At 39.1% G+C, this 21686-nt stretch overlaps 1 protein-coding gene across 1 annotated transcript in view; it reads right to left on the bottom strand.

The window, feature by feature from the left end:
- Positions 1 to 21686, bottom strand: part of LOC133242244 (uncharacterized) — a 69956-nt gene that overhangs the window by 5994 nt on the left and 42276 nt on the right. Inside the window, exon 5 of the mRNA XM_061408352.1 lies at positions 2031 to 2137. Coding sequence (XP_061264336.1) covers positions 2031 to 2137 — 107 coding nt within the window. The remainder of the gene's footprint in view (positions 1 to 2030; positions 2138 to 21686) is intronic.

The following is a 21686-nucleotide window of genomic DNA, read 5'->3' as shown; positions in this document are numbered from 1 at the left end:
TTGATTTCATACTATGTGCTAATCATTTGGGGCTTCCCTGGTGGTGCAGATGCTGAAGAATCTGCCTGTAATGCAGGAGACCCAGGTTTGATCCTGGGTCAGGAAGAGGCCCTGGAGAAGGAAATGGCAACCCCCACCAGCATTTTTGATGCTAGACGGGCTCCTACTGTTATGAAACTTTTTTCTTTTTAATTGGAGGATAATTACTTTACAATGTTGTGTTCATTTCTGCCACACAACATGAGTCAGTCATTACGTGTGTGTGTGTGTGTGTGTGTGTGTGTGTGTGTGTGTATACCCTCTCTCTTGAGCCTCCCTCCTACCCCCAGATCCTAGCCCTCTAGGTCATCACGGAGCACCGGGTTCAGCTCCCTGTGTATACAGCAACTTCCCACTAGCTACCTATTTTACATATGGTCATGTACACGTTTTAATGCTACTCTCTCAATTCATCCCACCTTCTCTTTCCCCCGACTGTGTCCACAAGTCCACTCTGTACATCTGTGCCTCTAGTTATACTGCTGAGGAGAGACTCACAGAGAAGTAGTAGGCAAAAAAAAGAGGTAGGAGGTAAAGCTTCTAGGCATAGATCATTTTAGCTAAATGAACAAGAGCTAGCTTGAAATTGCTTATATGTAAAAAATACAGTTCATAGAGTACAAAGTGTGTCTCTGTCACTTTAAATTGCTGCATTTTATGTTTCTTAATACAACCTTAAAAAAATTCATTTCTGTGGGCCTGCAAGCACTTCAGTCTCCCCCCTTTTGTTGTTTCTTTTTTTGGTCTTCACATTCCTTAAATGTGAACGTCACTGTGATTCAGTTCTTGGTTCTCTGGTCTTCACTTGCTATGTTATCTCCCATTATCAGTGTGCTTTGCTTCTCACACAGCTATGACTTCCAGATGTAGCTCCACAACCCTGATCTCTCTCCTTAGATTCAGTTCTTAATGCCTAATGACCTGATGTTTTTTCCATTTCAATAACCTTCCACTGATACTTCAAATTCAATACTCATCAAAAAATGGACTTCATCACCTTCCCTGTAAAATTGTCCATCCATCATTATTCTATAAATATCCAAACCTGAAATCTCAATGCTACTTTTGACTCTTCTCCTACACAGCCAGCAAGTCTCCTCTTTTCCTCAGTGGTCCCTGAACCTGTCACAAGCTGGGTTTAGGCCTGGCTGCTTCACAACTGGACACTCAGGGCAGCCCACATTCCAGCCTCTGACCCCAGCCACCATCCATCGACCTCCAATACATTTCCCACATTACCACCTATTTAACCTTTCCTCCTGCTTCATTTCATCTTGTTATCATTCTGTTCAAAAACCTTTGACAGCAATTCAACATTCTAATCAATAAAGTCCAGACATTCAAAGCTTCTCAAATTCCACTACTACTCTTCCCTATGCAAACCCAATGGCTTAGCCAGAGTGATCCATTCACTGTGCCCCCTAAAATACGCCTTACACTTTCCCACCTCTTAACTTTTATCCCAGCTATTCTCCGCTGCTGCTGAAATGACTTCAGGGTATCCTCATTCTTTAAAGCTCTCTCTAGTCCTAACTCTCCTCAGCCCAAAGGTATCTCTCTATCTCTTCTATCACCAAGTCCAAAGCCTTATTGAGTGAGTGACAACAGCAGCTGTTTACCATCCATATGAAGCTCAGAGCAGAAAATTTCCATCTTTAAAACACCTGGAAGCCTCCTCTCTTTAGCTGTTACATTGTTAACTCTATTTTTTATGGAGATGTGTTCTAAGTATGGTGCCTGTGACCTGGTTACTGAAAGGTGATTGGATGATGATACATGGTACATTTCTAAAGCCAGACAGTAAGAACTGTTGCAGAGATAGGGCTCCACATTCCACAAAGGCACATCTGATCCCTGGGTAGTTTTAATCCTTATAGTTCATCAACCCTTAGTTACCTTTCAAATTAAGTTAGCTGTAATAATTTCTTAACGTAAATATATTTAAAGAAGTTACATTTATCTAACTGACAATGCAGGCCCTGGAGTCTTACTTCACTATAATGGACATCCATCATTCCAGCATCCTCCTTCATTGCTCCTTCTTCATCTATGTTGGGAGTAATTTTCTTGAAGGCTGAACATCCATTAGGGAATAATTCTGTGTAAATAAAAAGCAGTGATGTAAATTTACTTTTTAAAAGTGTTTTGTAAATGAAAGACAGACTTACATGCATTTCCTATCCTTAAAAATAAACGCATAGTTTTGGTAAGGAACAAAGTCATAAGTGTAATTTTCTGTTATTAAAAAAAAACAAACTTTTTAACCAATTCTATCTATATACTATATATCCTACCAGTCTTTTCCCCAAATGATGAGCTCAATATACTTACAAATAAGTTTCATTCTCTGACTATCCCTCATCTGCAATGCTTGGTATGTAAAAGTTTCCTGATATGATCTATTTATTGACTATGCCAAAGCCTTTGACTGTGTGGATCACAATAAACTGTGGAAAATTCTGAAAGAGATGGGAATACCAGACCACCTGACCTGCCTCTTGAGAAACCTGTATGCAGGTCAGGAAGCAACAGTTAGAACTGGACATGGAACAACACACTGGTTCCAAATAGGAAAAGGAGTACCTCAAGGCTGTATATTGTCACCCTGCTGACATCATGAGAAACGCTGGGCTGGAGGAAGCACAAGCTGGAAGCAAGATTGCTGGGATGGCACCTGGTCCATCATCTCATGGCAAATAGATGGGGAAATAGTGGCTGACTTTATTTGGGTGGGGCTCCAAAATCACTGCAGATGGTGATTGCAGCCATGAAATTAAGAGGCTTACTCCTTGGAAGGAAAGTTATGACCAACCTAGACACCATATTAAAAAGCAGAGACATTACTTTGTCAACAAGGGTCCATCTAGAAAATGTTATGGTTTGTCCAGTAGTCATTTATGGTGTGAGAGTTGGACTATAAAGAAAACTGAGCGCAGAAGAATTGATGCTTTTAAACTGTGGTGTTAGAGAAGACTCTTGAGAGTCCCGTGGACTGCAAGGAGATCCAACCAGTCCATCCTAAAGGAGATCAGTCCTGGGTGTCCATTGGAAGGACTGGTGTTGAAGCTGAAACTCCAATACTCTGGCCACCTGATGCAAAGAGCTGACTCATTTGAAAAGACCCCGATGTTGCAAAAGATTGAAGGCAAGAGAAGGGGACAACAGAGGATGAGATGGTTAGATGGCATCACCGACTCAATGGACATTGAGTTTGGGTAAGCTCCGGGAGTTGGTGACGGACAGGGAGGCCTGAGGGGTTGCAGTTCATGGGGTCGCAAAGAGTCAGACACGAATGAGCGACTGAACTGAACTGAATATGGTCTAAAAATTATTAACACTTTGATCCTGTGTATGTTTATCATCTGTCACCTAAACAAAGAGGGCATGTACTTTTCAGGTAAACACTGAACGAGCTTTTGTAAGCATCTCTAGTTCCTTGTTTTACTGGAGAATTGGGAAAGTGGCCTAGGACTTGTAAAGAGAGGCAGGAAATAAAATAGATGCCAGGGATAGGGAATCCTTAGAGAAATAGGATGGGGCACTGGAAGAACCAGAGCTTTTGAAGTTAGACAGACCCAGTTTTATCATTAACTGTGTGATTTTAGACATTTTTAATCTCTCTAGGACTGTATCTGTAAAACAGAAGACAATTACTTATAAAACTCAATGAAATGTAAAGTGTTTAGAGCGGTACCTAACATACAACAAGTGTTTAATAAATTTGTTTTACCAAAGCTACCAATAAGTAAACTAGGTTTCTGAAGATAAAATTAAATAATTGAGGTTGCGGCTGCTAAGTCACTTCAGTCATGTCCAACTCTGTGCAACCCCATCGATCACAGCCCACCAGGCTCCCCCATCCCCGGGATTCTCCAGGCAAGAACACTGGAGTGGGTTGCCGTCTCCTTCTCCAATACATGAAAGTGAAAAGTGAAAGTGAAGTCACTCAGTCGTGTCCAACTCCTAACGACCCCATGGACTGCAGCCCACCAGGCTCCTCCATCCACAGGATTTTCCAGGCAAGAGTACTGGAGTGGGATGCCATTGCCTTTTCCGAAATAATTGCTAGCAGTTGGTATAGTGACTGCAGTTGGACCACTGGGAGGGTAAGTACTGAGCCCCAGCTGAAAACTTTGTGGACCAAATTGTTACCATCAAACAAGAGTCTGGGGATAGAAGGCCACATGGTTGCCCTACAGATTTTGCACTTAGGAACATGTCCCAACACTCTTGCTGTGGTTGTATTTACCCCTATATAAGTGGGTTGTCACTTTAAAGGAAAATTCAGTCTCCTTATAATAGAATCTGCTAGTCAGTGGTCGCAAAGGGGACAAACAGCTTTTGCCATCTACTGTTCTACAATCTAATAGTGATGCTTAGAAATGATGATGTTCTCATCACTAAATATTTGGTAAGCTTCCTGGTGTTAAAGGCTGGAGAAGGAAGAAGGAAGGTTTAAGAAAGCCAAACCTCATACTGAGATTTCTCAGCATTCTGATGGAAAAAGGGTCATGTATCATGGCTTGGTCTATGGGACACTCGTTGAGTAGTAGTGCATTGTGAGAACTTTTTGAAATTTAGGAGAAAACATCCCACTTGATTCATAAAGTGAAGGGTTAGTTAGGCAGTTAAGGAAGAGGGCCCCAAAACTTGAGAACAGGTAAAGAATGTAACCCTTAACAAAGAAAACAGTCAACCCCCTGAAGGGCTCAGGCAGCTACATCCATGACTGGGTAAAAAATTCTGTCTATTCTGAGGATATTATTATTTTAAATGATTCCCACATCCAGGGTTTTTAGAAAAGGCCGGGATTCAGGAGAGGATAAAAAGGGGTCAAAGCATCTCAGGAAAGGGTGTTTCGGTGTGTATCTCAAATACAGGGAGGGTAAATTACGGTTCCTGTCAGAAACAAACAGGTTAAGAGCTATTTTAGACTCTGTGGTCTACATCATCTTGTGTAAAGACTACTCTTAAGGATTTTTTCAGCTTCAGAGTCCATTCTTCTTGCTAAATGCATTACCTTGATTCCTATGCCTGATGATGCATCTCCAATTAGAGAAGCACATATATATACACATACACACATATCCATATATATAAATATATATGTCCTTGTTTAAGTTATCAACACCCACCAAACTATCCAATGATAAGAGGACTCTTTTTTGTGGGTCTTCAAAATGCTTAGGGAAAACTTTGATTCCCTTTAGTCTTGTTTTGTTTAGTCTTGTTTCAGATGAAACAAGTCACTAAATCTAGGCCAGTGTACATCTGTGTGAGGGCTCTTCTGTGGCCCTATGTAGCATTATGTCACATGGTCTTGAAGGGTCTGCTTTAAAAATTTCTGGTATGTGACCTGGATTCCTGATTCTGCCCTTCAGAGCTGTGGCTTCTGTTTTCCTGATGTTATCCTAGGGTAAGCAAGATGCAAACTGTCCAACTAGACCACTACCTTGAGCACGAATGGTCCTGTGGACAAAGGGGAGGAGAGTCTGGAGGGTGGGAATGCTACCCTTGCTAAAATAAGACTGCTAGTTAGAAGAGGATTAGGAGATAAGCCTCAAGTGGAGGGCTAAAGGGGAAAGGCTGTAGCTGGGAAGGAATTGAGGAAAGGAAAAGCTACACAGAACGGAAGCTGTCAGATCCCGGGTATAGAGACTTGGGAAAGGGGCCAACATTGCCCTACAAGGCATGACAAGAACAGACTCTATGGGAAAGGAAATTCCTTTTCCTGGGGTGATGGAGGAGCTCTATAGGCCTGAAGCTTTGCTGAATCTTGGATGCTCTGTTGTGGTGGAAGAATGCACACTTGATTCTTGTCTACCCTGGGAGAAAACAGCTGTTCACTGTCTCAGGAAGAGAAGAGGAAGAGGTGCAGGAGTCTAGTCTCCAGAGAATGACACCTAGAACATGTTGAGGTTTGCAGACAAAGTGAAGTAAGGAAATTTAGATCTGTTTTTTGATTATGTATTTTTGGGACTGGGAGTAACTAACACCTTGTATCACCACTTAGAGGTAACTTAGAAAAAGGGAAGAAAGTCAGATCCTTGAGATCTCTGATACAAAGAGCAAGAGCTCTGGCTGAAAGAAGTTTGCTGATGGGGGTGAGGCAGGGAGCACTGTACCTCTCTCTCCACTTTCCCTTTCCGTTCAGTGCCTGAAGCATGAAAAGCATGATCTAGAAATGGCCCCTCTCTGGTGTTCTGTGGTCACTTCAGGATGCCTCGGGACCAAGTCTTTGCTCACTCAGGCAACCACCCAATGGAACAAACTGTTTTTGTTTTTGTTTTTTTCTTAAAAACTCTAAACGGGAGAACATCTGTCTCCAATGCATCAGTTGTAGCATTTCATTCCATCTTGATGAAAAAGAAAGCTTTATGATGACTTCAAGAGAAATGGCATACAACATTGAGAAAACTGAAAAATTTTGGCAATTGATATGTCAGAGATTTTGTCTTAATCATAAAAGGATATTTGATAGAAAGCAAAGGGTTCTACAATTTCTCTATTATTTTTGATAAATAAGTTTGTCTTAAGTGTAAATGGAAAGTTTTCTTTCGCTTCTGCACTCAAATGTACTTTTATTTACTCTGTGAATATCCAGGTCTTACCTAGGTTATGGATTTCTCAGACTGGAAGACAGGTTAACAGATTAAGATTTTAACTTGTGTTTTAACACTAGTGGTTTAGCTTGGCATAACTATCATATTTTAATCACAAAATTAACAAAATCAGGTGTTTTGGATATCGGAATGAAGGAGGCTAAGGGAGGGAAACCCTAAGGATTTTACTACTGCCACAATTTCAGAATAAGATTTTCTAGTTTAAGTGAGTAGAATTTTCCAGGCTTAAAAATGGATGGTACCTATAAATAAACATGTAAACTTCTCCTAAATTTAACATTACTTTTATTAAAACACAAAACATCCTTTTTTCCTACACAGAGAAAGGCTCTTTGATTTCTAGGAAGGTTAAATTTGGAAACAGTAAAAAAAAGCCAACAACCCTTGAAAGTTTTGTAAAGTAACTATTTAAATGATCGGTTAAAAGCACTGTTTCCACTTCTTGAAACATGTCACATTGTTTGCTGTTCAGGCTGGCTGCCTCAAGCTAATGTCCAAAAAAATTCACAGCAAATTTATATATTTCAGTTCCTATTTTCTCCAATCCTATAGTTATAATTATAAAGCTTAAGAACTGGTAATGGAGAGAAATAATTCTTGATTTTTGCTTAGTTTTTAGGTCTTTGCCCCTCTGAAAAAATTCTAAGGAAATACTTTAATATAGTTAACTATTTTCAGTATCTAATGGGTGTAGGTTGATACTTAGTAGACATAAAACTCTTATTTCAAATTTCTACTAATTGAAAAGAGGAGATAATATTAACCTTATATATCTGAAAGACACACCTAAAACCTTAATTAGTTGTGTTTAGGGGTTTCATATTTGTTAGTTTATTTTTAACTGCAGGTGTGCAATTTCAGTATTTGTTTTTATGGCAATTTCACAGGCATACCAGTGATGTAGGGAAAAGAAGCCTCAAACAAGGCCTTCTTTTGATACTTAATCTTGTTCTCCACTTTAAAAGCACATATGTACTAAAAAGAAAATACTAGAGCATGTCAATTTCAAATATATGATTGTTGAAAAGAAATTCAGGTCCAAACAGAAGGTGGTTAATTTCATATGCAAGTAAAATGAATCATTTTAGTTATGCCATTTTGTTTGTGAAAAAAAAAAAAACCTAGTTAACTATAGAAATTCTGGAATTAAAAAATAAACCATAGTTGTGTTCTCATAGCCAAAACCAGAGTGATGTGACTCCCACAAGATGGTTTCATTTTGCAGTAATGTTACTCATTTGACTGCCTTCAAGGAAATACTGAGTTGGCCAAAAAGTTCCTTTGGGGTTTTCCATATGACATTATAAGAAACCCAAATGAAGTTTTTGGCCAACCCAATAGCTTGCAATTATGATCAACAGTGGGAGATTTCTTTGCAGTGCCCAATGCCAATCAACTTTTTAAAAACTTTTTATTTTTTTTACTTTAATTTTATTTTTTAACTTTACAATATTGTATTGGTTTTGCCATATATCAAAATGAATCCACCACAGGTATACACGTGTTCCCCATCCTGAACCCTCCTCCCTCCTCCCTCCCCATACCATCCCTCTGGGTCGTCCCAGTACAACAGCTCCAAGCATCCAGTATCGTGCATCAAACCTGGACTGGTGACTCGTTTCATATATGATATTATACATATTTCAATGCCATTCTCCCAAATCATCCCACCCTCTCCCTCTCCCACAGAGTCCAAAAGACTGTTCTATACATCAGTGTCTCTTTTGCTGTCTCGTATACAGGGTTATTGTTACCATCTTTCTTGGTGTTTTTCTTTCTGGCTTATTTCACTCTGTGTAATAGGCTCCAGTTTTATCCACCTCATTAGAACTGATTCAAATGTATTCTTTTTAATGGCTGAGTAATATTCCATTTTGTACTTGTACGACTCCTTCCTTATCCACTCGTCTGCTGATGGACATCTAGGTTGCTTCCATGTCCTGGCTATTATAAACAGTACTGTGATGAACATTGGGGTACACGTGCCTCTTTCAATTCTGGTTTCCTCAGTGTGTATGCCCAGCAGTGGGATTGCTGGATCATAAGGCAGTTCTAGTTCCAGTTTTTTAAGGAATCTCCACACTGTTCTCCATAGTGGCTGTATTAGTTTGCCTTCCCACCAATAGTGTAAGAGGGTTCCCTTTTCTCCACACCCTCTCCAGCATTTATTGCTTGTAGACTTTTGGATCGCAGCCATTCTGACTGGCGTGAAATGGTACCTCATAGTGGTTTTGATTTGCATTTCTCTGATAATGAGTGATATTGAGCATCTTTTCATGTGTCTGTTACCCATCTGTATGTCTTCTTTGGAGAAATTTCTATTTAGTTCTTTGGCCCATTTTTTGATTGGGTCATTTATTTTTCTGGAATTGAGCTGTAGGAGTTGCTTGTATATTTTTGAGATTAGTTGTTTGTCAGTTGCTTCGTTTGCTATTATTTTCTCCCATTCTGAAGGCTGTCTTTTCACCTTGCTTATAGTTTCCTTTGTTGTGCAGAAGCTTTTAAGTTTAATTAAGTCCCATTTGTTTATTTTTTGCTTTTATTTCCAATATTCTGGGAGGTGGGTCATAGAGGATCCTGCTGTGATGTATGTCGGAGAGTGTTTTGCCTATGTTCTCCTCTAGGAGTTTTATAGTTTCTGGTATTACATTTAGATCTTTAATCCATTTTGAGTTTATTTTTGTGTATGGTGTTAGAAAATGCTCTAGTTTCATTTTTTTACAAGTGGTTGGCCAGTTTTCCCAGCACCACTTGATAAAGAGATTGTCTTTAATCCATTGTATATTCTTGCCTCCTTTGTCAAAGATAAGGTGTCCATATGTGCGTGGATTTATCTCTGGGCTTTCTATTTTGTTCCCTTGGTCTATATTTCTGTCTTTGTGCCAGTAACATACTGTCTTGATGACTGTGGCTTTGTAGTAGAGCCTGAAGTCAGGCAGGTTGATTCCTCCAGTTCCATTCTTCTTTCTCAAGATAGTTTTGGCTATTCGAGGTTTTTTGTATTTCCATACAAATTGTGAAATTATTTGTTCTAGCTCTGTGAAGAATACCGTTGGTAGCTTGATAGGGATTGCATTGAATCTATAAATTGCTTTGGGTAGTATACTCATTTTCACTATATTGATTCTTCCAATCCATGAACATGGTATATTTCTCCATCTATTAGTGTCCTCTTTGATTTCTTTCACCAGTGTTTTATAGTTTTCTATATATAGGTCTTTAGTTTCTTTAGGTAGATATATTCCTAAGTATGTTATTCTTTTCGTTGCAATGGTGAATGGAATTGTATATGACAAACCCACAGCAAACATTATCCTCAATGATGAAAAATTGAAAGCATTTCCTCTAAAGTCAGGAACAAGGCAAGGGTGCCCACTTTCACCATTACTATTCAACATAGTTTTGAAAGTTTTGGCCACAGCAATCGAGCAGAAAAAGAAATAAAAGGAATCCAAATTGGAAAAGAAGAAGTAAAACTCTCACTGTTTGCAGATGACATGATCCTCTACATAGAAAACCCTAAAGACACCACCAGAAAATCACTAGAACTAATCAATGAATATAGTAAAGTTGCAGGATATAAAATCAACACACAGAAATCCCTTGCATTCCTATACACTAGTAATGAGAAAATAGAAAACTTTTTATTTTGTATTGGAGTAGAGCCAAATAATAATGCTGTGACAGTTTCAGGTGGACAGCAAAGGGCTCAGCCATACATATATGTGTATCTGTTCTCTTAGATCAACTGATTTACTATTTAAGTAGTTGTTACAGTAGTCAACAATACTAATTTTGGAAAGAGAAGCTTTCAGGCAGATTCCTGAATTAGACTTGTGGAATCCTGAGCCCTTTAAGACCATGACTCCTTTTGTGGATGCCCCCCTGCCAGCCCTATACCAGCCCCAGCTCTATTGAGACACAATTGTTATTGATCACTGTGTACATTTAAGGTGTATGTGTTGATTTGATACATGTATATATTGTGAAGTGATTACCACACTAGAGTTCATCACCACACATAATTACCATTTTGGACAGAGAAAAAATATTTAAGACCTACTTTCTTAGCAACGTTCAAATATATAACAAAATCTACTTCACTGTAATCACTAAATACATTAGATATCCAGAACATATTCATCCTGTAAGTGGAAATTTGTACCCTTTGACCAAAATCACCCTATTTTTGGCATCCCTCTGGTTACCACCATTCTACTTTCTGTGGCTACAAGTTTGGCTTAAGATTTCATGTATAAGTAAGATTGTACACTATTTGTCTTTCTCTTTCTCCGATTTATTTCACTTAGCATGATATCCTCAAGGTCCAGCCGTGTTGTCAAAAATGGGAGGATTCCCTTCTTTCCATTGACTACATGTGCCATGTCTTCTTCATCCATTCATATGGATCCATTTCATGTTTCCATAATACTAATTGGCATCATTTCACTTCAACAGGAAGAACTTTTCTCAGCATTTCTTGGAAGACAGGTCTAGTGGTGATGGACTCCCTCAACTTTTGTTTGCCTGGAAAAGTGCTCATCTGTCCATTTCTAGGACAACTTTGCTGGATGAAGTATTCTTGGTTGGCAGGTATTTTTTTCTTTCAGAACTTGAAAAATATCATTCTACCCTCTATTAGCCTTTAAGGTTTCTGCTGATAGCATCCCATAAATCATACAGGCTTTCTTCACTCTTTTTCATTTTTCTTATTTCTCCTCTGACTCGATAATTTCAAAATATTTAAGATCTACTATCTTGGCAACTTTCAAGTATGTAACACAATTTTGTTCACTATAATCACTATATACATTAGATATCTGGAACATATTCATATTGTAAGTAGAAATGTGTACCCTGTGGCCAAAATTTAATTCAGACTATTTCTTCCACTTGATCCATTCTGTGTTTAATACTCTCTATTCCAGTTTTAACTTCATTCATTGTATTCATAAGCACCAGAAAATATTTGGTTCTTTTTTTGAGATTTCCATCTCTGTTGACTTCTCATTTTGTCTGTGTATTATCTTCCTGACTTTACTAAATGTTCTCTTTTATTGTAGTTCATTGAGCTTCCTTAGAAAAGCTATTTTGAATTATTTATTGGATAAATTGCAGATCTCCATGTCTTTCTTACCACAAGATTATTGTGATCCTTTGGTAGTGTCATAGTTCCTTCGTTTTTCATGTTCCTTGAAATTTTGCATTGCTATCTTCACATTTGAAATAGCAGCCACCTTCAACCAATTTGACTGACTGATTTTGGGTGAGAAATACTTTCCATCTGTCCTGCTAGGGATTCTGAGGCTTTCACCGACCTTGTATGGATACACCTGCTCTGTGATTCTGGCTCCCACATATGACAGAATTCATGAGCACATATGTCTTTTCTCCATCATGTAACATACCAGGGCAGGTGCTAACAGCCTCCCATTTGATTTCCCAAAGGTGGTGCTACTTGTGGTCTCTCCCTGGACCGCAAACTCTGGCTGGCTTTCTGCACATGCTCAGTATCTATCTGCCAGAGCTGGCTCTCACTGCCTTCAGCAGCAAGCACATACATCCTGCTACAGGATGGAGGACAGTGTGGTTGAGGCACATGGAGCACAGGGGGTGCCTGTGGGCCAGTGGGGGATCCACAGACTAAATATCTCTAGGGATGTGTTGGCAGGCTTTTTCATGGAGTCCGTGATGTGGTTAGTAGGGTCTGTTTGCGTGTAGTGCCCTCTCAGAATCCTATCTGCTGCTCCCTCAGCCTCTTCCTGCCTCCATCATTCAGTTCACAACTAAGTACTCTGGATAGAGCAAAGAGAAATGGGCCTCTTTGGGAGCATCCTGTGCTGCTGGGAAACACAGTACATCGTCATATGCTCTCACTTTTCCCTGCATTAGAAATCAAGGGTGAGAAAGTCTCTCTTGGCACTGAGCTGTGCCACCTTGTGGAAGGTGACATGAATAAATCAAACTATTCCTCTTACCCTCTTCAATGCATTCAAACTTGTATAATTTTTGCTCCAATAGTATTCTAGAACTTCTCCACTGGACTTCTGGACTTCCCCCAAGGCTTTCTTGTCTGTGAGTGATTATCCAAAATAAGTGTTCTCCGGGGGATCCTAGACTGCAGCTGACAGAGGCTGGAGCCAGCTCATAGGCCACTGCAAGGTCCACAGACAGAACACAGGTCTGTCTGCCCATTACCTGACACATGGGTGGGTAAAATTCCTCCCAGGTCCCTTGGTATGTGGGGCTGGATCCCACAGCTCCCACAAAGGCACTTCATCCATGTATGGATGCCAAATTGTTCTTGAGATGGGTATACAAACAAACGACATATTATAGGGCCATCTAGTTGATGTGTGAACTCCCTTTCTTGTCTTTTTAGCATTTTTAAAAATCTATTTCTTTCTTTCTTTGCCTGCACTGGGTCTTAGTTGTAGCAGGTGAGACCTTTAGTTGCGGCATACACGATCTGATTCCCTGACCAGGGACAGAACATGAGAACTGGGAGTGCAGGGAAGTCCTGTCAACTCCCTGTTAATACCAAGATACTATTATACTAAAATGCTGTAGAGATTGAATTCGTGGACAGTTGTTGGTAAAGTTGGGGCAGACAGGGGAAAATAAGTGATGTATGTTATCCAGAGCTTCCCATAAGCCCTGAGAAGAATTTAATCTGTGGCAGTCTTGCAGGGAGACAGTCTTGGAAAACAAACATTGAGCATCAGGCCTGGCCCTGTACTATTTAACTTATTCTTGTACTCTTAATGAAAGCAGAAGGCAAATGAACAATCCAGTTTTCTTTTAGAACAACTTCTGTTCAACAGTGAGTCAGATGAAAGGTGAGCATATTTTTCAGAGCTCAATCATATCCCATTCATAGCTGCAAGCTACAGGCTGCAAGCTTCCTTGGGCTAACTTAAATTCTCCCCATCCCTAAGAAGAGAAATATCTCACTTTTTCGATGAAGAAACTCTGCAACCAAAGCTGCTATGTGGACATAACACATTGCTGCCTGAAAAAGGAGACAAAGAAGGAACCGTGAGATTGTGCTCCAGGGGTTTGGGAGGGCTTGTGTTTCAAACAAAGTCATAAGTAGTCACCTCTGAAAAATCTCCATTTTTTATATGAATCTTGGCCATGCTATCAAGTCAGGTTTTTCTGAGCTCTGAGATACTTGTGTAAGACTTGGCTAAGCTATACTGGAGATCAATTAGCATTTTGGGGTCCTTCACCTTCTCCTTCATTTGAGCTGTTGGCATAAGAACAGTATGGATTCTCTTGGTCAAGTCTTTGACTTCTGAGGGAAAAGCAGTTGCCCAATATCAAAACAAACAAAAAAGACGTATTTATCAATATTATTGGTGTGCTCTAAGCCTAAGCAGCCCATCTTGGGAATAACATAGAACTTTTACCCCGTGTCAGAGATCACGGTATTCATTCTTGGTTCTTGGCATGTGGGCATGCCTAAAGAGTTTTACACTAATTCTTTAAAAAAAATAGTCTATTATCTCAGGCTTCAAAAGCAGTGAGTTTGGTGGCAGTATATTCCTAACACATAAAAGCACAAACTCTGGAGCCAGACTACCTGATTTTGGACCCCACCTCCTCTGCTGTCAATTCGATTGCCATGAAGGTAATCCATATTCGCCATTATTGTTTAATTTTAGTTACAATAGTAACTAAAAATTGATATCATACTATGCGCCAAGCAGTGGCCTGGGCACTGTACATGTTTTAAACTTTATAACAACAGTATGAATTAAGTACAATTATAATTCATTTTACCAATGGGAAAACCAATGTACACAGCAGTTATGTAGTCTGGCCAAAGTTGTGACGTTGGTAGGTGGTAGAGTCAGGACTGATACTCAGGCAGTGGGGCTACAGAGCTCATGACCTTAGTCACTCTTCCATCTCCCAACTGCCATATGCTTTAATGTGAAAACCATACTCTAGACATTTCCAATTATGCAAATCAGAGTTTATGAATCACAGAACACTCTGAAGAGGTTAAAGAGATCATTACTTTCTCTTAAAGCATTGCTTTGGTCCTCAAAAGCACAAAGTTAGAGTTTCCTCCTTATCAGTCCTATGGCTTCCTATTCACTCCACCAGAGTAATCACAATTATATGTAGGGTTCTGAGAAGAGGAGTAGGGACAGCTACAGGCCTTAGGGAGCTTTCAATGTGAATACCACCAAAGGTGGAGAAAATTATATTCAAAAGTGTCTTCTTTAAAGATGACTTTTAAAAATGATTATCCATATGTGTATGTGCATGCGCACGTGTGTGTATGTGTATATATATGTGTATATATATATATATACACATACACACACATTAATAGAGATTCTTCTTCTCTTCTTATACATTAGTAGAGATTTCATTTACTGCGAGAAAGCTATACCTTCATTGTAATAGAGTTTATTGGTAATGATTGCCCTACCAGAATAAAACTGTCATCTCACAAATGAGTCATGAAAAAGATTTCCTATGAAGGAGGTCTAAAACAGACCCCATTTACTTTGAAAAAGTTGGTAGTCTAACTTTTATATAACGTGGAATTAAGGATGGTAAAAAACTAGGAAAATAAACTGTTAGGGTATGAGTAAAAGATGCTAAATGACTTAAGCTATTTCTGTGCTCTTGGGATTAGTTGGAGCATATACTGATTTCTTAGGGAACCAGTAGAGCTGGCTGAAAAGCAAACTATCCCAGCCTGAGAATGGCTGGTACTATTCAGTGTTGTTTTTGTGTTATTGTTGTTTCAGTCTAAGCAACATTCCTATGGGAATATGTTTTGGTACAAAGATTCGACATGTCCCAAACATCAAGTATGCTATGACTGCAAACTTTTTTTCCAGATTTTACACAAATTGTCAAATTATGCTGGAAGATGACCTTTCCCAAGAGTGGGGATGATTCCTCTGGGAGGAAACGTTCTCTATTGGCAAGGGAATCTTCTTCCCTTGTACACATACATCACTGAAGAACAGAACCTACTCTCCATGCAACAAAACAACACATGAACTTTTACAACGTTTTAGGTTTTAAGTATATAGGTAGGAAAGACTGATGGTGTTCAGGGTCGTGGGTTTGGCCTCAGCCAACTGTTGCCCAAGAACGACAGCTTTGGACGTAGGTTTGCCAATAAGTATCTCTGGCTGCTGCTACTGCTAAGTCACTTCATGCATGTCCGACTTTGCGCAACCCCATAGACAGCAGCCCACCAGGCTCCCCTGTCCCTGGGATTCTCCAGGCAAGAACACTGGAGTGGGGTGCCATTGCCTTCTCCGAGTATCTCTGGCAGGCCCCAGTTAACAGATGATTCTTTAAGCTCAGAAAATCATCAAGTAATGAATCCCTTTGGTGCCATTCCTCATCTGCTGGCAAAGGATCAGGCAGCTGTTACCTACTCTATTAAGTGAAGTTTTCTGATATTTCCAACTCAGTACTTAATTAGCCAATCTTATAAATGGGAACAACAGTTGAGGAAAAAAAAAAAAACATTTCTTTTCTAAGTAAGTTTAACTATCAAGCCCAGAGAAAATTCAAATTATATCATAATTATGTATACATAGTATAGTCATTCATTCACCCATTCAACTAATACTGAATATTTACTGTGTACCTTGCAGTCTTCTAGGTGCTAGAGGTACAGGGATGAACTAGACAAAGCCTTGACCTTTGAAGCTCACATTCTGTACACTTGATACTATATAAAAGTTCTGAATCCAATGCACAGCTTAACTTGAGGACTGAAATGGCCCTGACAGTGAACATGGTTCTAATTTTTCACTTAAAGTGAGAACATACCTTCCTAGGTCTGCCACTGTTTGCAAAGTAATTGATAATGAATAAACTCCTGAAATCTTGATCCTCCACTTAGTGCTACATCCACTATCAACTGGCTTACAGCAATTATCATCTGTGGAAAGAAGAAACGTCTTTTTTTCAATGTCATTTTTCAAATGTCTTTTTAATAGATGCTGCTTGTTTTCTTCAATGTATAAACCCATAAGCAATCATACAAAATGCTTCTTTTAAAGATTTTACAGAGTTCCATCAAAATCTAGTTTCTTCCTACATGAGTGGTTTAAATTCTTCTATTGAAACAGAAACTTTAGGGGCTTGCCTGGGGGCTCAGTGGTAAAGAATCTGCCTGCCAATGCAGGAGATATGGGTTGAATCCCTGGTCCGGGAAGATCCCACATGCCGCAGATCAAGTAAATCTGTGTCTCAACTATTGAGCCTGCACTCTAAAGCCCATGAGCTACAACCACTGAGCCCACATGCCGCGGCTACTGAAGCCTGAGCATCATAGAGCCCACGCCCTGCAACAAGAGAAGCCAATGCAATGAGAAGCCGGCACAACAATGAAGAATAGCCCCTGCTTGCCACAACTAGAGAAAGCGTGCACAGCAATGAAGAACCCAGCATGGGCAAAAATAAAGAAAAAAAAATTGTCAAAAGCTAACAACATCGCAAACGAAGCAACTGACAAAGAATTAATCTCAAAAATATACAAGCTGCTCATGCAGCTCAATTGCAGAAAATTAAACGACCCAATCAAAAAATGGGCTGAAGAACTAAACAAACATTTCTCCAAAGAAGACATACAGATGGCTAACACATGAAAAGATGTTCAACATCACTCATTATCAGAGAAATGCAAATCAAAACCACAATGAGGTACCATCTCAATGCCAGTGAGAATGGCAGCTATCAAAATCACAAACAATAAATGCTGGAGAGGGTGCAGAGAAAAGGGAACCTTCTTACAGTGTTGGTGGGAATGCAAATGAGTACAGCCACATGGAGAACAGTGTGGAGATTCCTTAAAAGACTGGAAATAGAACTGCCATATGACACAGCAATCCCACTGCTGGGCATATACACCGAGGAAACCAGAATTGAAAGAGACATGTGTCCCCCAGTGTTCATCGCAGCACTGTTTACAATAGCTAGGACATGGAAGCAATCTAGATGTCCATCGGCAGACAAATGGATAAGAGAGCTGTGGTACATATACACAATGGAATATTACTCAGCCATTAAAAAGAATGCATTTAGATCAGTTCTAATGAGGTGGATGAACCTGGAGCCTATTATACAGAGTGAAATAAGTCAGAAAGAAAAACACCAATACATTATACTAATGCATATATATGGAATTTACAAAGATGGTAACAATGACCCTATGTGCAAGATAGCAGAAGAGACACAGATGTAAAGAACAGTCTTTTGGACTCTGTGGGAGAAGGCGAGTGTAGGATGCTTTGTGTGAATAGCACTGAAACATGTATATTGTCATATGTGAAACAGATCACCAGTCCAGGTTCGATACATGAGACAGGGTGTTCAGGGCTGGTGTCCTGGGATGACCCAGAGGGATGGGATGGGGAGGGAGTTTGGAGGGGGGTTCAAGATGGGGAACACTTGTACACCCATGGCTGATTCATGTCAGGTATGGCAAAAACCACTACAATATTGTAAAGTAATTAGCCTCCAATTAAAATAAAGCAATTAATTTTTTAAAAGCTAATGACAAAGTGCTATCATAAAAAAAAAGAAATAGCAACTTTAGTAAAGTTGCAGGATAAAAATTAATACACAGAAATCCCTTGCATTCCTATACACTAACAAAGAAAAATCAGAAAGAGAATTTAAGGAGAAACTCCAATCACTACTTCAACAAAAAGAATAAAATACCTAGGAATCAACCTACCTAATGAGACAAAAGACTAAAATGAAGAAAACACTAAGACAGTAATGAAAAAATCAAAATACAAATAGATGGAGAGATATACCATGTTCTTGGATCACAAGAATCAATATTATGAAAATGACAATACTACCAGAGGCAATCTACAGATTCAATGCAATCCCTATCAAATTACCAATGGCAGTTTTCACAGAACTAGAAGAAAAAATTTTACAATATGTATGGAAACACAACAGACCCCAAATAGCCAAAGCAATCTTGAAAAAGAAAAACGGAGCTAGAGGAATCAACCTTGCCGACTTCAGACTATACTACAAAGCTACAGTAATCAAGACAGTATGGTATTGGCACAAAACCAGAATTATAGATCAATGGAGGTTCCTAATTTCAAATTTTATTGGGACTTTTCTTGGTTTGATGTGTAAAACTTTTGAAACACACAGCACATCTAGATCTGAAACCATTTTCATAATTAGTGAACTGATACAATGGTGGTCAGGTATTTATCTTCAATATGTTTGCTAGCAAGTAGTTTTAGCAAAGTTGGGAATAAAGGACATTTCTTTGATGGTTTCTCATTTCTTTTCACTAGTCTATCTCAATGTGTGGACTTCCAAGTCCAGTACCTCAGCCCCTTTGTTTGTTTCTGACTAGGGCCTATCTAAACAGTTTAGACAGTAGTATATGTTACAGCATATACACTACATAATAACAGTATAATGCCATGTAATGGTGCTTTTAGGCTTCACCGTTGGCTCACCAGTAAAGAATCTGCCTGCAATGCAGCACATGCAGGAGATGTGAGTTTGATCCCTGGGTTGGGAAAAAACCCTGGAGGAAGGCATGGCAACTCCTTTGGCTAGAGAATCCCATGGAGACAGGAGCCTGGCGTTCTACAGTCCATAGGGTCGCAAAGAGCCCAGACATGACTGAAGCACCTGAGCATGTGTGCATGGTGCTTTTTAATCTCTCAGGCTCCTTTTAATGAATGCTTACATGATTCAGGCTAAAGTGTTCATGGCCAGAAGCTTTACCCCTGATCTGAGAAGCAAGATACTATAGGAGTTGTGTGCAAGCTCTTGAGTCCAAGTGCCCTAGATGCAAACTTTGACTTTATCAATTCTTCACTGAATGGCCTTGAGAAAGTGAATTAACCCTCCTGTGTCTCACTTTTCTTAAAGGCAACATAGGGATAATAACAATACCTACATTAGAGCTGTTATGAGGATTAAAAAGATCATACAATATTACTACTTAACCAGGTTATTGAGCACTTAGACATGATTCTAAGTCTAATGAATTTATTAATTCATTTTATGTGAATATTAGATGTGAGAGAAATTGATGTTTTACCCCAGAAGGATGGACCGTAATGGGGAAGTTCAAAAAAATCAGCACACTCATTGCAGAAATGCTTTGGAGGAAGGTGGTATTCAAGCGACATCTCTATGAAAGCAAATATTAGATACTCTCACATACAATGTTAGACCTAGTATCCAAAAAACTATTAGATCAAATACTTTTACAGAAAACATATACTTCTATCAGATTTTCACATCACTGATGACATTTCTAAAAAGCTACTGATGGCTGTTTCCTCATTTATAACCCAGTCTCCAATAAACAACTGCAATGGGACTGACCATGGCAGTAAGGATAAAAATATGACCAAGCATTTCTCATATTACAGCTGAGGGCAACTGAGCCAAGAACTCCCAACTGTGTTTTAGTTCAGATCTGTCTCATCACAAAGGCAAAAAATTATGGAGATGTTGAATAACAACTGCCACATACTAAGTGTCTATTATGAGCTAGGCATTTTGTGCCTGGCACTACATACACTTTATTTTTAACCCTCATGACAAACCCTGAAAGCTGAAACATAGTTGGCCTCATTTTACAGATGAGGCAAATAGTTAAGATGAACTGAGTAAAATCCCCAGGGTCACATATTAAGTAAGTAGCTAAGCTATGATTTAAATCCAGGTAGGTCTGATTCCAAAGTCCATGTTTTCCACTAAACCTTGAGACTTCGCTCATTATTTTTAACTAACTGGGCATGCTGGAGATGAAAAACACAAGTACTTCATCTGTTACTTAATCATCTTGTTTAATCCTCTCCAAAACCATATGAAGTGGGTAGGAATATTTACCAGTATTTTACTTACGAAGCATCTGAGGTATTAAGAGACTAAAGAAGTTCTCGCTAAGGTCACACAGTGTGTGATACTCGTGCAATCTGGAATCGATGCCCTTAACACCTATGTTCTCAAGCAGTGTTGTCCAGTAGAAATAGGATATGAGTCCCATGTGTAATATTGAATTGTCTAGCAGCCACATTAAAAAGTAAAATGACACAAGTGAATTTTGATTTATTTTACTTAAACCAATATATCCAAACTATCATTTCAACATGTAGTCAATATAAAGCAATCGAGATGTTTTACTTCTTTGTATGTAGTCTTCAAAACTCACTATTTCCTGAATTCAGACTAGCTAAATTTCACGTGCCAGATGGCCACCTGTGGGTAATAGCTTTGTATTAGACTGGGGAGCTCTAGATCTTAATGTAGAGAGGCTAAAGTTTGAACAGAAGAAAGAGAAGCTTCAGTTCTCACTGACCTGCAGATGTGTCCTTAAAAGGTTTTCCTTTTGGTGTACTCAAAATTGTTTCTCATCAGAAGATACAAAAGTGCAGAGGCTTCATTCCTGGTTGAGCCAATTTGTGACAGCACTTTAAAACCTCGTAGCAAAATGCAGCACACATGTTTACCCTTCCTTTGAAAAAGGCCGAGGGAAACTAAACAATAGGAAAAACATAAAGAATTATCTGAAAAACCATAAAACAGAAATCAGTCAACTATCAAGTGCCTACAGTATTCTCCCTAAAACTAAGCTGGGTGCGTTGAGGATACACAATCAACATAAGATTAGGGCACCGCTCTGGAGAACCCAAGCTAGATAAAAACATACAGACCAGCATGTATTAATGAACGACTGAAATGATGACTCATTTCATGATGATGGTCTCAATTTGGGCCATAAAAATGGGAAGGCCAATCTGCATGACTTACTCTTTTGCTTTATATTTAAACAGTTCCTTACGTTGTAAACTTCCAAATGCTGGGGAAATTATATCTATTCAGCAAAGAAAGTTGATCTTTTAACAAAATGGAGTATAGATGAAGTGTAGACATACAAACAAACACGTGCATCCTCTGCTCATAAACAGTGCTGAGTAAAATACAGGTTGGCATAGAAAAAGTACACAAGTGACTATCTAATCCTCAAAACAGGCA

Source organism: Bos javanicus, chromosome X (genome assembly GCF_032452875.1).
Source record: "Bos javanicus breed banteng chromosome X, ARS-OSU_banteng_1.0, whole genome shotgun sequence".
NCBI classification, from domain to species: domain Eukaryota; kingdom Metazoa; phylum Chordata; class Mammalia; order Artiodactyla; family Bovidae; genus Bos; species Bos javanicus.
Note: the sequence above shows the minus strand (reverse complement) of the source record. Positions and strands in the feature narration are given on the sequence as shown.